This window comes from Eptatretus burgeri, chromosome 17 (assembly GCF_056783735.1).
Source record: "Eptatretus burgeri isolate ZD-2024b chromosome 17, Ebu_testis_v1, whole genome shotgun sequence".
Lineage (NCBI taxonomy): Eukaryota > Metazoa > Chordata > Myxini > Myxiniformes > Myxinidae > Eptatretus > Eptatretus burgeri.
The window spans coordinates 11,089,578-11,107,267 of NC_140977.1; the positions used below are offsets into that span (position 1 = coordinate 11,089,578).

The 17,690-nt window shown below is 41.9% G+C and overlaps 1 protein-coding gene across 5 annotated transcripts in view; it reads left to right on the plus strand.

Annotated features, from left to right (window-relative positions):
* LOC147009307 (uncharacterized) overlaps positions 1–17,690 on the plus strand; it is a 72,435-nt gene that overhangs the window by 7,342 nt on the left and 47,403 nt on the right. For 4 of the 5 annotated variants that reach the window (XM_085861727.1, XM_085861735.1, XM_085861730.1 and 1 more), the window contains exon 3: positions 2,895–3,038. The exons of the other annotated variant lie outside the window; for it this stretch is intronic. In XM_085861727.1, coding sequence (XP_085717853.1) covers positions 2,895–3,038 — 144 coding nt within the window. The remainder of the gene's footprint in view (positions 1–2,894; positions 3,039–17,690) is intronic. 5 annotated transcript variants of the gene reach the window in all.

A 17,690-nucleotide genomic window follows, 5' to 3' on the forward strand; every position in this document is an offset into this window, starting at 1 on the left:
TCACGAATATGCAGGAAAATGTGCAATGAGCAATCAACACTTATACAATTTCTACTTACAAACTGGGCCCACAGACACACACACACATCCAAAAAGAAATGGGCCCCGTGGGGTCTTTATTTCGAACCTCGCAGCCAAGCGGATAGACAGGCTGGAGGTCAGAGTTTGGCCGGGTACCTGGCCGTGTTCGCACGGCTTGCCGACCTGTCCTTGTGGAGCTCGGGATTCTTTTGGAAGGGCTTGGGAAGATCGGACGCTCCAACCACCACGGTGGGACTCGAACGCACACGGACAACCTCGCACCAAGCGCCAAGGAACCAAGACGAAGCGGAAGACACCAGCCATCACCAAGACGGAAGATGGCCAGCAGACCAGATGAGACGACCCAGACGGATCGCACCGACAATTCTTCAACCCCTCCTGCCAGGTGGGAGGGATCCGTCCTGAGGTAACTCTGCCTCCCATTGGACGGGTGGCGTGTCGGTGCCCCCCCCCCTCCCCCGAAGAGGCTCTGTAGTTGTTTCTGGCCTTCTGGCTTCCCATTGGCTGGAGCGCCTCAGCTTTGCTCGCTCTTCGTCCATTGGCTGGAGGAAACACTCCCTGCCCTTCTTCAGAGCGGAGCCTCGATCTGAGGCGATGGAGGCTTTGCCCACGCCTTCAGCCAAAAACACGTGGATAATGGAGTTGGTGTGCGAAGGTTTGGTTGGGTGGCAGAACGAAGCAGGATGCTGTTGTTGGGGGGATATAAAAAAACGAACGACAAAATAACTCGCAGCGCACACATGAAATTCCCGTTAGACACAGGGGATGGATTCTAACTAAACTTTGGGACTGCTGACTGTCTGTGTGCAAGAGGCTTCCAAATCCATAACAGTATATAGAATGCTATTTCATTCATTGAAGTTGACGAATACCGATCGCCGCCAGAACTTGCAGAGTAGACGAGACTTGCAGAGTTTAAGCACACACTGCTGTTTAGATTCACCATTATCCTCGCCTGTGTACGGCTGGCCGGGCCTGACCTGCACTGCGTGACTGGTATCATCAGATATCATGCATTCCCGCAGCATAAAAACTTGAACGGGATTGACTTTTACATTAACAGCGCATTCACACAAGCATTCAGTGGAGCACAGTAACCAAGAAGGAGACAGGGTTATAGCAAGATTATGTGGATTGTGCAGGTGACAAGTTGGACGTGATTAAAGAAGGCCTACATTTTTTTTTCTTTGTTGTTTTCTTGCAAATTCACCTGACTGAAAAGAGTGCTTCTAAAAAATGTGAACCTTTGTGATTTTCGGCTGAAGAGGGGGGGAGTGGGGAGGGGGAGTCTGTAGTGCCATTACGTATCAGAATAACGATTGAGTGAATGAAATTTGTTTTCTCTCAATTATTGGTTTAAAAAACAAAAAGAACCTTAAAATGATGATGTACCTTTGTACCTTACGAATCACTTTAAATCTTTTTTTTGTGATTTCTGCAACTTGTCTCTAATTCTGGGATTTTTTTTCCTACATTTTCACTCCTTTTTCATTTTTCAATTTTGAATTAAAATGCAATGTGTTTAAGTCATTAGTTGAATGAGAATTATTATCTTGCCAAAACGAAGTTTTTGCAAGATATGTTAGTCAGCTTGTATGTTTTTTTTTTTTGTTTGTTTGTTTGTCTGTAATCATGTATAAAAAATTCTGCAGAGCACAGTTATCATTGGAAATTTTTGTAACTTCGCATATCGAGGCCTATAGAGGTCCCTTTCAGTGCACAAAATTTTGAAGGTCCAGGTCAAAGGTCAAGGTCACTTTGTCGCAAATCAGGGGGAGTCAACGAAACCCTTATTTTTTGAGTAATTTTGATCGGATGGTTTTCAAACTTCATGGGAATATAGTTCATGGTCTGGCGCTCAGCTGGTTAATTTTTGGTGGCGATTGGCCTTGACCTTCATGGTTAGCGCCTCAGGTCAAACATATTTGACCCCAAGGTCAAATTTTCAAGTTTTAGGAACCATATCGTGTAGTACCTCAAATTGAACACCTCGATGAGTGCTTCCTAGATATGTCAAGCTTGAGACATTATGACGTCATTTGGTGACGTTATGAGGCAAACGCATATTTTTCATGGTTACTCTGTAGAACGATTCTCGTAGGCAGATATTCCTCAAGGAGTCGCTCCTGGTAGATAGCAGCTCTGTTCACCTCAGTGTGACCTTAAAGAAGTCACACGTGGTCACCTTTTGGCAAGATACGGGTCACCCTGCGGGTGACATTGGTTTATGTTTTTCATTTGCCAGATGATAAATGGATTGAGGATGAGACATTTCTTTTTTTGACAATTCTTGCTTGGAGTTTGACCAAATTACCTTTCAAAAGTCTTTGTTTTTATCCCCCGTCGCGTGGCGGAAGGGGGATATTGTTGTCACCCAGGTCGTCCGGCTGTCCGTCCGTCCGTCCGTCCGTCCGGGCGTCAACATTTATAGCTGTGAGTGTGATAACTCATAAACTGTTCGCCATATCGATTTGAAATTTGGGTCACACATGTACCACCTGAAAAGGAAGAACCCTATTGATTTTGGGCATGGCCTGATCCAAGATGGCCGACTGGGGCGGCCATCTTCAAAAAAATGTTTTTTTTTTTCAATGGAAAAATGTTTCAATGGAAAACCGCTTATCTGATTTCAATTATTTTTGGTTACTACGCTCCTCACCCCTGGGGAACATTTTAGAGATGATGACCAAATGGTGTCTTGTTTCCAATTCACCTCCCTCATTATCTGGAATATGTATGACCTTTTTCATTCAATGGCGGGGGATTCCCTATCTCTGATGGTATATTTTCTTTTGGGGTCACTCGTTTATTCCTTTCTTTCCTGAAATACACTGATGTCACACGGTTTGTAGATGAATCTCGTCTGGTGAAGATGGCAACCTTCCAGAGTGACTTTCTTCAGTCCTCCAAGCATGATTTGAGCAATGAGCATGTAAAGCAGGAACCGTGTGATTCTCCTCCCGCAGAGCCGAGCATCGCTGCTCAGCTGCTCGAGGGTAAGCCGAGTTATGCAGAGAACACACCACAATGTGTTTACTTCTTTTGGTTTTTTTTGTTTTCGAATAAATTATTTATTTCCAATCCTTGTAGAATTGCCGATGCATTAATAGTGTTTCCACCCATGTGGGCTGGAGTGGTATAAAGTTCTATCCATTCGATAGTTCTCTTTGGTAAGCACTTTTCTGAGGGATAAAATATGGAGAGACTTTTAAGATAAAGGAAGTGAGGGAGAATGAGGAATTGGAGAGAACACAGATATTGGACAAGTTCGATAGAGAAGCAAATCCTCATGAAGAAAAAAATAGAAAACTTACAAAAAGGTGGGCTTGGGGAGAGTTAACTGGGGCAAAAAAGATCATGCTTTTGGATGGGGGATGATCTGAGATTGTGCTCTCTTGAAAACCTGGAGGGAAGAAAGAGATCAAAGACAAGGGGGTGGTGGAAGACAGGAGAAGGCACAGAAATGGCATAGGATACAATAAAAGAAAGGAGGTGACAGAAGACAGACGACCGACCTGTCTGTGATTGGAAAGTGATAGACCCTTAGCCTCGGCTTCATCGTAGGTCATTCCAATAGTCTTGAAGGTCTTGGTTTCCACAGCATCAAGCTGAGCAAGGTGTGAGGCAGCGGTGCTAGCAGAGAGAGAGAGAGAGATACTCAATCAGGCTTCAGGCGAAGACTTTTGGTAGGTAGATAGGATTTCATTTGTGCGAAGGAAGGAATTTGCATGACAGGTTTTGGAGGCCAACTTAGATGTGTGGTTTGACCAAGAAAATTCATGGCTGATAGTGAAGCCCGAACATTTGTGTGACTGAACTACTTCAAGAGGATTGTTCAGAGTAGTTGGGGGGGGGGGGGTTGCCAGGTGCTACTTTCAGAGAGACAGTGCGTGTGTGATATTTCAGAGGGTTGCAAGACATTCAAAGTGTTTGAATAGCTTGTGATTCTATTAACAGAGAGGGAAGAGGGTGTGGCTTACCTATGTCAAGGATAGTGGATTTTCCAAAGTCAGAGAGGTCATTGATGAAGCCAAAATGGGGCCCAGAACACTGCCTTGTGTTACTACAGCTTGAACAGGGGGAGGAGATGAAAGGATCCCGTTGAGGGCTCCACAGCTACGAGAATGGAGTTAATCATCAAGCCAAGAGCGGAGTTCGCCTTGGATGCCATAGGCAGAGAGTTTGGAGAGCAACGCAGGACACCAGACTGTATTGAATGCTCAAGATATGTCTAGAGAGACAGCCCTGGTCTCGTGTTTGATATTGAGGGCCTCCATACATTGATGGGAGAGTCAAAGCAGCAAGTCCAATGTACCGTCATCTGGTCTGGATCCGAACTGGTGGTCGGAAATCAGGCTATTGGAGACTAATAAGGATTTGATGTCCACTGTGATGATGGATTTGCAGATGACCTTGCAGATGATTGCAAGTAAGCTGATGGGTTTTCCAGCTAAGGTTATCAGTTTTTGCACCTTCTTTATGTGATGCAGTGATGTTGGCTGACCGACAAGTAGACGGAAGATGACCAAGGGCAAATGATGTATGAAAAGAGCAGAAATCTATCATGTGTTGTTTGAGTCATTGCCAGCTTAGTTAAGCTCAAGCTGTGCATGCCACCCTTCACCTTCCCAGTTTTAACATCAAAAAAACAATTCCTTGTGCCAAAGGCGTCGTGATTGTACCTTCCGCAGCTAACCTACAGATCAGAAACTCCTTGAACACCTGGAACACACCTTTCAATTCAGCTTAGTCTTAAATGCTCACAGTACCTCTCTGAAAATAAAATCCAGCTGTCTCTATGATTTACTTTGAGAAGTAACCTTTGAAAGCGGTTTATACTTGAGAAATTCATGGGTCTCACCATTCACGATGGCATGTTCACAAGAGGCTAAATTTCCAGGTGATCCTCGAAAGGCAAGTGCGAGTGTACTGAGCATTCTTCAACAGGCCCATTCCTACCTATGTCTGGTACTTTTCAATGCTAACAAAACCTTTTCCAGAGCACGGCGGAGTCTTGTTCTCTCTTTGTCCTGCCTCATATTTCTGGATGTTTGAGAGGCCAAAGGTTTGACAATCATTGGTTGAGCCACAAAATATGCTCTTGCTGAGACTCTTATAAGGTGGAAGTTTGATCTTATACCTTCTCTCATATAGTCCTGCATCTTTTTTCCCTTTCAAGCTACTGCCCCTCTTTCATTCTATCGGACTGAAAAAATATGCATCTGGAATCATTTGGTGAAGATAATAAAGGGAGACTTTACAAAATACAAGTGGGGACCCATGGAAAACACTCCCTTTATTTGGGCGGTGTATAGACAACAAAGCACTGCCTCGCATGCTCCCGTAAGTTTATGTTTACGGCTTACAACCCATTGTTAATTTTAGTCATCCACACACTTATTGCCAAAAAATAATGTTATGAATTTGTTTTATGTTCCCAGAGATCAGACATTGAAGTGAAAATAAATTATATATTGTAAAATGAAAGTGTCAATGATGGTGAATGAAAGTGACAATCAGGAAGAAACGTGTTGTTTTATACATCTCACTAAAACAAATATTGTGACGAATTAGCATTCTAGGGGCATCACCTTTGCTTCCATTGGCATGATTTATGCTTTGTGATGGCAAACAATAGTGAAAATCAGTTAAAAAAAACTTTTATTTCAGTGCTGGATCGAGGTGGGGGGATGGGGGCCCCTGGTAATTCAATTTTTACGTACAGCCTATGTTTGTTGTAATGCACCATAAAAGGTTTTGTTTACTGAGCCAAATTAGTCCATTTTAAGTATTAAAAAAACAAACATTTTCTTTGGAGCTATTAACCCTCCGAATGTCACTCTGGACCTGCCCCTGAGTTTATACGATCTTACTATAAACAAGGTTGCGGGTTCATCGGTCTGCAGCATGTTCAGTCCCTCTCCTTATCTGGAATTCATTCTGGTTGGCAAAGATGCACAGATCGAGTGGGTCTCCTATTCTACTTGTTGCAACATACACCTACCTGTTCATGTGTAGTAACTCATGGGAAGCAGGACTCCACACCGCCGCAAGCTTCACAACACGGCAGGCCACAGGCTCTGACTCTGGCTTTTATTTATAGTCATCGCAAAGGTGATCACTCTTCTTTCCACATCAATGCGTTAGAGTGACCATATGATTGATCCATGAGACCACAGGAATGCTGATATACAGAAAGACCAGAAAGAGCGATTTCATCCAGATTGTATCACCGTGACACACAAAAAGATTGACTACAGTAGCATTATTGCTGTAAAAGATTCCTGATTGCCTCACGTGCAATTGATGATGGCAATGAGGACAACATATTGATGACGATTTTCATGAAGCTGGTGTTGAGCTGCATCGGTGGAGCACACAGATTGTTGGCAAGATGGAGACGCAGCAGTACGTGCTTGCTGATGTTGAGCTGCATTGGCATCACACACAAATTGCTGGCGAGATGGAGACATAGCAGCACGTAATGACATAGCGTGACAGACGAACTGAAAACTGCCACCACTTTAATATCTAGATAAACAAGGATCACACATCATACCTTATTGTCCACTCCCCAGAATAATAAAATAACTTCTGGTAGGGAGTTTGTGTTTACTCAATCACTGTCAAACCCATTTTGGAACATCGAAAATTCTGCCATTTTTTGAATCCTTGATATGGAGCTTCAACATGGAGTGGAGGACAGAAATATGGCAAATGTTTAATCTAATCTGAGTTTAATATTCATCAGTTCTGCAACATTTTAAAGTTTTGGTGAATTTTGAATGCTTTTTGTGATTTGTCTTTCCAGTGAAACAAATGAAACTGGTTTCTTGTTCCAACTGTTGCCAGTTGTTCTGCTCAGAAGTTTTAAATCATCACATGACACAAACTGTTTCTCAAGAGAATGACACGTTTAGCAGCGTGTCTTCCAACCACAGAGTTGTAAAAGCTGCACAGAGATTTTGTAAAAGCTGCACAGAGACTCTCAAGAATATCCAAGGAAGTAAGAGACCACACAAGTGTTCTGATTGCAATAAGGATTTTGTTTCTTCATCACATTTGCTTCGACATAAAAAAATACACACGGGAGAGAAGCCATACAAGTGTTCTGTGTGTCTTAAGGCCTTTACTCGATCAGCAACTTTGTATCAACATCAAAGAATACACACGGGAGAGAAGCCTTACAAGTGTTCGGTGTGTTTTAAAGCCTTTCGCCAATTCATTTCCTTAAAAATTCATCAAATAACACACACAGGAGAACAGCCATACAAGTGTTCTGTTTGTAACAAGAATCTTTCTTCTTCCTCACATTTGTATCGACATCAAAAAATACACACCGGAGAAAAGCCGTTCAAGTGTTCCATTTGCAGCAAGGATTTTGATTCTTCATCACATTTGCGTCAGCATCAAAAAATGCACACGGGAGAGAAGCCACACAAGTGTTCTGTGTGTCTTAAAGCCTTTGTTCACAGAGCAACATTAATTAGGCATCAAATAATGCATACAGGAGAGAAGCCCTACAAGTGTTCTCTGTGTCTTAAAGCCTTTGGTCAATCACTTTACCTGAAAGTTCATCAAAGAACACATACAGGAGAACAGCCACACAAGTGTTCTATTTGCAATAAGGATTTTGTTTCTTCATCATGTTTGCATCGACATCAAAAAATACACACAGTAGAGAAGCCCTACAAATGTTCTGTGTGTCTTCAGGCCTTTCGTCTTTCACAAACTTTGAGGACTCATCAAGGAATACACACAGGAGTGAAACCCCACAAATGTTCTGTGTGTCTTAAGGCCTTTCATCGATTACAAACTTTGAAGAATCATCAAAGAACACACACGGGAGAGAAGCCATTCAAATGTATTGTTTGCAACAAAGTTTTTGGTCATTCGTCACACCTATATCGACATAAAAAAATACACAGTGGAACAAAGCCATACAAGTGTTCTGTTTGCAACAAGGATTTTGTTCGTTCTTCATCAATGAAAAGACATGAAATAATTCACACAAGAAAGAAGAAATCAACTTCACTGTGAGACAGGTTTTCACACTGAATTGGAGATCAATTTGGAAATCAGTTGGAGAAATTGTAGATCAAATGGAGAAATCCCAGGAGTAAAGAAATTGGAGATCAATTGGAGAAATCCCAGGAGTAAAGAACAATCACGAAACAAAACGGAAATTTTTTTAATGCGAATTAGCATAAAAAAGAAAATCTGGACAAAGAGGGTAAAATGGACATTACTATGGGCAATGGAATATGCCAGAAGAAAACGCATGAGGGAAGAAAGTTGCAAACACCTGGGAACATATGGTCTGAAGATTATGCCCTGATAAAGGTAATTTTAAATGGGCAACACTAAACACAAAGAAAAACAATATCCTCAAACAGAAAATATTCACAGAGGAGGAACTAAGAATAAGAGTTGAGCAAACTGAAGAGGCAATAATAAATGACTGGTCACCTGTAAATGGTGACCTACCACCAAAGCCACAATGTAATGATGGGATGGGATATTCGTTTGGGATGATATTCCCCGAGGTCAAACTCTCAAAGAAATGGAACAACCAATAGGTGCTACACAAAATAGAACAAGAGAGGAAAACAGAAACATGAGATTTCAAATTTAATCACAATAACAGAAACAGAAATTGGGCAACAGACTGCAGAATTTAATCAAGAAACAAAATTGAAATCTCCACAACAGGACTACAGAATCCATCCATCCATCAGGACGATACTCTGTGCAGAGCGTTGGTGCTGCCGAAGCAGTCTCTTTGGCGATTGGGCACAATCCTGAGGGGGGGGGTGAGTGAGAGAGGGTGAGAGAGAGAGAGAGAGGGGGGGGTGAGAGAGAGAGGGTGAGAGAGAGAGAGAGGGGGTGAGAGAGGGAGAGGGGTTGAGAGAAAGAGAGCGATTGAGGTGAGAGAGAGAGAGAGAGGCGAGAGAGAAGGAGAAGGATAAGGAGAAAGAGGTGAGAGAGAAGGATGAGGAGGAGGAGATTCGGACCATACTCTGTGCAGAACGTTGTTGCTGCCTAAGCAGTCTCTTTGGCGATTGGGCACAATCCTGGATGGGTCACCACTCCGACACAGAGACCACAGAATGACCAAAGAAAATGTTGCAGCAGCACCTGTAGAGAAAATAAACTCCAAGTTACAAACTCAGCTCAAATAGCACCCTTGTAAACAAAAATAAAATAGCAACAAGGATAGATCACAATGAGGAGGAGAATAATGGATAACAATGAAAAGAGGAAGAAGAGGTTGACAATGAACAGCATAGGCCAGAAGATGAGCGAGCTAATAAAATAGAGGAAAAAAAATATTAATATCGCCCCAAGCAAAGATCACATCTCCACCGAATAAACAACAATAAACAGTTGAAGATTCAAGTAAAGAGAATAAATCAAGCAGCCATTAAGATGTTCCCAAATTCACCTAAACTGAGAAAAATTAACAATGTGAGTTTTGTAGCAGCACTGTATGTCCAAGAGAAAATAACAGGTAAACAATGACACAAAAATATAGATCTGATAACCTGATCAAAAACAAAATGCCACCATACCACGGAAACAGAGACTTGAGAAGCAGAGAGATCAACTGAGGGCAGAAACGGGACAAATAGAGCAATTCAAGAGGGGAAACAAGGCCGAAGCTCATGAAAAGAATCAGACAATTAAAGAATAATTATAACATAGAAAACAATGGACGAGACCCATTAGCTGCCATTAATAAACTCCAAATACAACAGATAGCAAGGAAAAAAAATAAAACTATGATGAGGCCAATAATAGAAGAAATCAAAATAAACAGTTTGAAAACAACCCCGAAGCGTTCCACCGAGACCGAGGGAAACAAAGAAAATGTGACAACTCCCTCTCAAAAAGAGGACCGAGAACAATTTTGGAAAGGTTTATTTGCAGACAAAAAGGAACACAACAAGGAAGCAGAGTGGATTTGACACTTGGAAAATAAACAACATCTCCAGGAAATGCACCCAATGATAATTGACGAGGAAAAAAATGAGAAAACATCTCGCAAAAGCACAATACTTCAAATGCCCAGGCCCGGACAGGATTCCATGCTTCTGGCGAAAGCAACGACATGCTCTCCACCCTCACTGCGCTCGAGCATTTAACGAGCTACTCAAAGTATAAAACAGTCAATGGACGAATGGTTCACAGAAGGAAACACTCTTCTAATCCCAAAATCTGAAGAAATTCATCTACCCAACAAATATAGACCAATAACATGCCTACCAGCAACATGCAAACTTTTAGCAGGTATAATCACCGATGCAGTTTATGATCACCTCACTCAACAAGGAGCTTTAGAGGCAGAGCAGAGAGGATATAAAAGAGGATGTTATGGAACAATAGGTCATTTATTGTTAAACAAAACCAGACTCAAACTGCAAACACAGACAAAACAACTTTTCCACAACGTGCTTAGATTACAAAAAATCCTTTGAGAGTGTCCCACAATCATGGATTATAAAATACATGCAAGTATACAAAATTGATCCCCAGATCGTCACACTGATTGAGAAAGCAATGATCCTCTGAAGTTTGGTCTTAACAAATGTGCCAAGTGCACATTCGTGCAAGGAAAAACCAAAAGAACAGACAACATCTCAATCAATGAAAGCACACCAATACAGGAACGAGAAAACGAAGCATCCTACAAATACTAAGGAATAGAAGAAGACCCACAGGTGCAACACAAAAATGCATAAAATAACCAGTAAGGAGTACTTACACAGAACTAGACTAATTCTGAAGTCATCCCTCTCCCCAAAAAACAAAACCAAAGCTTTAACCAACTTGCAATGCCAGTATTCCAATATGGCTGTGCAATTATAAAGTTGCCACAATTGGAGATCAACAATCTACACACCAAAACAAGGAAACTTCTTGCTATTCACAAGATGTTTTATTAAAACCAATGCAAGGAAGGAGGTTGTACTTACCAAGGTGAGAGGAAGGATGTGGTTAGATGGAGCTTAACCAAGAACACAAAACATTGTGTGTTGGATTAGTGGAGTATGTGAAGAGCTCAACAGACTACTGGATTAGATTTGTACATGAGCAAGAAAACAATAAACCAGAGAAGGGATCATTAATCCATTTAGCAACAAATTTCCAACGACAGGTGCAAATGATGGATACTACACAGAAAACGAAACAGAAACAAATACAGCCCAATGATTGCAAAGAAAAAATGAAAACTACAAAAAGAAATAGCAGATATGTACACTGTGACAAATGGGAGAATGACAAAAGAGCAGTAAGATTTTAAAATGAGCTTGACATTACAGTGATTGAAAAGGAAGGTTCATTGGAATGGTTAAGAAGAGGTCAAATTAATTGGGATTGAGAACGAGTCATCATCAATTCCCAAGACAAAGGACATTACACTAATGCTTTTAAGAAAATGAGTGAAAGAAAATGAGTCAATCCCATGAAAATGGGATTGAGTCAATCAGACAAATGCAGGTTTTGTCGGGAAGAAACAGAAAGTACCAGCCAACTCCTTTCGGGGTGTAAAAACACATGTCTGAAAAGCTGGGCACTGGCACATCTGTAAACATTTCAACATCCCAGTTCCAGAACAATCACGGAAACACAAACCGGAGCTGATCCTCGAAAATGAACATATAATGCTAACATGTGACAAGATGATCCCATCAAGTGTGAACATTGCAAACAAAGCATTGTTTTTGGACATGGTGCGCAAACACAAAAAGGAAAAAATGGCATTGTTGATTGAGGTCTTGGTTCCCAATGACTTTGGACTAAATGCCATAGAAATTAGGAAAATGACCAAATACTCTTGACCTCTAAAAAATGAGGTCAAGAGGATGTGGAAATTGAAGAAAGCTGAAATTGTACCAGTGATCGTTGGAGCCACAGGAATGATGAAGAAAACCCTTACTGAATACTTAAAAATCATACTTGGGAATATCACCACAAACGAGCGACAAGTGGAGGCTGTCAGATGTTCAATGAAGATTCTGAAAAGAGCCCTTGGAACAAGGCTATGAAAATGAAACTTCACAGTTTGGTTCATGAATCATGATCCTTTACCAAAAAATAGGAGGTGGAGATTTTGAGTTCTGGGAGGAACTCCCTCCCACCTGAAACCCGCAAATGGAGATAACAATCAATGAGAGAAGCTGTACAAGTGTTTTGTTTGCAACAAAGTTTTTGGTTAATCCTCAAATTTACATCGACATCGAAAAGTGCGCAGTGGAAGAAAGCCATGCAAGTGTTGATGAAAAATGGATCTTACGATTTCATCATCAATGAAAAGACATGAAATGTTTTACACGCTCTGAAAGATCTCAACATCATTGAAACAGTTTTCCACACTAGCAATAACCTGAACAGGTATTGCCTGACCCCAAAATCAGCACAAACAAAGGTGTAGATGAACAAAATGGGTTTAAAAGAAGTGAGCTCATCTGCAGACAAGGAGATCATCATCTGTTGCAAAGTATATTCCACGCTTGAGGTATTGGGGATACACATAAAAGGATAATGTTTCCGGGAGCCATTAAAACCGTCAAAGGTATTTTCAACAGCTGATAAAGTTTTACTTTAAGACAGCATTACGGTCATAAAAAACGCACAAATGCCAGTCCAATGTCAAAATAAAGGAAATTACTCATGAAGTTGGTAAACGAGCAACTAAAGATCAGTACAACAGACCCATAAGCATCACTGAACAGAAGAAGTTAGACTGGTCAAAAAATGGATGTTTCTGTGGGCCTGGGCATGTGTCAAACATAGGTGCTGAAGATGAGACATGCACCACAAGCGTGGTGTAACTATTGTGAAACCACTGTGAAACATTAGGAGATATATAGATACAATATAACTTTAGGAGATATACAATATAACTATTGTGAAACATTAGGAGATATATAATTTATTGTTTGACTTTTCCACATTCTAGACTTTCAAAGAAAATATGTCCTCAGCAGACTATGGTGAATGTGCACAACTGATAGAGAGGGCAGATGTGTCAGCCCCACAAGAAGAGCTGGAACCACCCTCTCTTCAAGGAGCCGAAGGCCGTGACATCCTAACTGTGGAATGGGAAAGGAGTGAGGTCGTGCAACAAGGTTTAATCCAGACCACAGCTCGCCACCGAGTAAAATCTCAGAGGAAGAGTATGTTTAGCCAGCTAACCCCCACCGGACAACAAAAGCCTTGGTCAAGAGAATGAAAGTAAGTGCAGTGGATGCTGGTGTCGAGTAAGACAAGGATGGGTCCGTGAGTGTAGACCAAGAGAAAAAGGAGGATGGTCATGAGCTGGAGTTTCCCTTGGAATTATTTTGTCACCAACCAGTTTATAAATGTTTAAACAAGCGAATTTATTTTTGTGACAACTTGAAACTTTTTCCTAAAGACTGTAAATAGTATTTTACTTAATTTATCAATTAATTGCACAACAATGCTTGGAAGCGAGACAAGGATGGGCCCGTGAGTGTAGACCAAGAGAAATAGGAGGATGGTCATGAGCTGGAGTTTCCCTTGGAATTATTTTCTCACCAACCAGTTTATAAATGTTAAAACAAGCGAATTTATTTTTGCGACAACTTGAAACTTTTTCCTAAAGACTGTAAATAGCATTTTACTTAATTTATCAATTAATTGCACAACAATGCTTGAAATGCTTTTCTCACAGCAAACATGGTGCACAAAGTTGAGTTTTACTGCTCATTAAGCCTAGTGTTGGCTTAAGGATAAGGTGGTTGGCTGAACATTTTAGGGTCTTGAGTGCGATCCCCCTGTTGTGCCATTATATTAGATAACACGTCGTTAGGTGGAATGACGTGGCCTCTCGTCCTTCCGAGGTCTGCAAAATGTGTACCAGTTTATTGGAAACAAGTGGCACTGGATCAGCAGTATAGCCACACTCTCAGCAATGATGCAAACAGCAGTCGTAGGCTGCATATTAAATAATAAAAATAACCTATTTATTCATTAAAAAGGCACCAGAATAATTTCCACAGACATTCACCAATTTAAAAAGTTTATTTTCCAGATCCTCTCATTTTTCAACCAGAAGTGAAGTCCACATGTTTCTATCTGGGGTTGTTCAATTGTAATCTTCATCAACATGTTTAAATTTTATGCCAGAGGTTGCGTCCTTGTTCTCGTCTTTGTCAGGTTCACCTGGTTGAAACCGCTCATAGCATCTAGTCAGTAAACACAAGGTGACCCATTACAATTTGATTGTGTCACCAACCATGGAAAGTTTAATTTGTGGTCAAATATAGATAAGTCTGCAGACTTTCAGATGGACAGTACATTTTTGTTTAAACACTGAACTATAATCGTTTTGACCTGTAGAAATTCCTGCTGTGTGGCACTGTTTATGAAACCTGAGAACTCAGAGTAATGATCACTGATGTGCTTGGTTTCTGCTCCACCAAAATGGGATTGACGTTTTTCGGACATAACACCGTTTAAAATGCTTTGAATTACCTCTTCATTTTGTTTTTGCAAAAAACTTGTTTTTCATGTTTTTTATGATGGTGTTCATAAATATTTTACAGCAGTTTTCTGCCTCATTTCAATTGTCCTATGACTGATAAAGTGCTCATCCATCTTAACTGCTGGAAGTTACACAGTTCATGGTAATATTTGTTCAAACTTGGAAAGGTTAGGTCCAAGCAAGTAAAGTAACCTCTCTCAGGCAGAGATACATCCTTCAATGTGTTTATGATCCCACAGTCAGGATTTTCTTTTTGAAAAGTCTTTGACCTGGGACAATAATGTAATGTGAGGTGGCTTTCTCACATTTCTAATTATTTTTTATGTGGGACGCAGTGTAGCCGAGGCTCTCACAAGAGGGGATTCCGGTAGAAGTAGTAGGAGAGTAGTACTATGGTAGTAGTAGAAGGCAGGACGAGCAAGGTGAAATATACGGTTGTATAAAATAGGGAGACCACCAACTAGTGGGAAAGTGACAATACTGGGAGGGAATACGTCTCCTTTTTTGAGTTTCCAGACAAGAGGGGAGAATGTACTTGACATAAAATTACATTTTGTTTGAATTTTGCTGAGACAGAGGCAATAGGATATCTGTGGAAGGAAGAGGGATTGGGTGGTGTACACGGGGTATACAAGATGGACATGACAGGGACTTTCAGGAAGGAAAACGGAATTTGAAGGAGATAGGTTTGAGGTAGATTGTCAGGAGTAGAAATGATCAAGATTTTGGATGGGTGAAGATATGAGATGGTGGTGAACTGCTGTTTTGAAGACCTGGAGGGAGGAGTGGGATTGAAGAGAGTGTGGGAATTTCTTCCAGAGGTGGGGAAAAAGAGGAATGAAAGAGTGAAGGTGAGCAGTGATTCTTCATTTTGGCAGTTTCACCAGAAAGGGTTTCTTTGGCGGACCATGAAGACCCTGCGGAAATATGGGGGGGGGGGGACGGGGGACAGAGCACAGACAGAGTGGTGGGGGGGGGGGTGGTGGCAAGGCTGGAGAGGTGACGGAAGAAGACAGAAAGACCACTGACCTGCCTCTGGTGAGAGAGGGAGAGACCCAAAGACTCAGCTTTATCACGGGAGATACCAATGATCCGAAATGCCTTGGTTTCCACAGCGTGAAGTTGAGCTAGTTGTGAGGCAGGAGCACCACCCCAGAGGAGAGAGCAGTATTCCATCAGTCTGTGGATGAAAGATTTTTTAGTGGTTAGAAGCTCAGGTGTACCATGGAAGGACTTTGCATGATGTAGGATGCCCAGTCGGCGACTGACTTTGGAGGCCAACTTGGAGATGTGGTTCTCCCAGGAAAGATCGTCGTAGATCGTGACGCCAAAAAGCTTGAATGAAAGGACTTCTTCAAGGGGATTGTTGAGAAAGTAGATGAGGGTGTTTTCCAGACGGTCCTTTCGTAGAGACATAGTGAGGGTGAGATTTGTCAGGATTGAAAGACATATTCCAAGTGTTTGACCAGCTTGTGATTTTCTACAGGTCTGCAGAGAGTGAAGAGGCTGCTGCCTGACGATCAGAAGGATGAGAGATGGTACGGCAGAGGGTGGAGTCATTAGCAAAGAGATAAAGAGGATTTTCCAGAGTCTGAGAGATCATTGATGAAACCCAGAAAAAGCACAGGACCAAGAACACTGCCTTGAGGAACTCCAGCCTGGATGGGAAGAGGAGATGAGAGAATTCCATGAAGAGCCACGCTTTGGCGACAGGAGAAGAAGTTCGTGACCATTGAGTTGAGATTCCCTTGGATACCATAAGAAGAGAGTTTGGTGAGCAGTGCCGGATGACAGACCATACCAAAGGCTCACGATATGTCTATGGAGATGGCTCTGATCTCATGTTTGGCATTTAGGACCTCCATCTATTGTTGGGAGAGCAGAAGCAGCATGTCCAGGATTGAGTGACTTGGTTTAAATTGACTGAGTAGTATGATAAGGAGGATAGGTAAGTTAGCCAATGCTGTCTTCTCACAGCCCCTCCTGATTTATTTAGTTGAGGTTAATTAGGTGCGAGTCTTTGAGTGTTAAGGCTGGAGCTGTTGCCCCTGCATTGAACCTTGCAGAAGCTGTGATTCTGGTGGGGGGTGCGGGGGAGGGCTGTACATTTGTGGTGGAAGGGGGAGTTAGACATTCTCATAGACCAGACAAATGTATAGAATAGCATTGTCCATGTACGACGTAATATGTAGGGACATGTCAGCTTCAGTATCGTCTTGCTTGAATGTGTACCATACAGGTGGTGGTGCGTGGTAATTAATTAGGGGTCATGGTTAAGGAAATTGTGCATATAACCCCTTTGGAAACATCTACCGGGGGCACTGGGAGAGATTGCAATAGAGAGGGGTGGAGCGATGAACGCCTCCAGGATCAGAGCTATAGACTCCTTGTAGGGGTGGAGCGTTGCTTGGAAAAAAAGGAGGGAGGAGCCAATTTGGGTGCTTGGTGTGTGAGAGAGGGATTGGAGGAGTTCTGAGGTACAAATGGGAAAAAATATGGATGAGGAGAACGATGACAGAAAGGATAGAGTTCGGAGGAGAAAAAGTCGAGGAAAGGAGGTCATCCTGCATGTCTGCCTTTTCGTTGTTCATGCCTTGCCCCATTCGTCGACCTGCCCATGTGCCTTTGTCTCCTCATCGTCCTGCTCATCATCTCATAGCCGAGTCACCTGGTATTGTCCCTTTCCTGTCTGTGATTTAGTCCGGAGTGAGGCGCCTTAGTTTCTTTAGATTTCTTTTATCCTTGTATATAATCATTCTTTTCTTCATTAATTGTATTCCCCTCCTTCCTTCCCAACCCACTGTCTTGATTCCACAATTCCCTGGTTCTGTTTTATTTGCTTGTGGTTTGGGGAATAAACCCATTCGTTGAACAAAAGCTTAAGGTTCCCGTGTCTCTCCTCACAACTGCGCGTGCATAGTCTTCCGTAATTCGGAAGTCTCCACAGAAGTTAATTCATTGCGGAATTTTAACCTCCCACCGCAACGAGCTCGACATAATGGAGCCTTTGACGCGATAGAATTTACACGCCTCGACTTTTTTCACATTTTTGTTGCGTTACAGCCTGAATCTAAAAAGGATAAAATTTAAATTTTTTGTCACTGATCCGCACATACATTTTGTATGTGCACATATC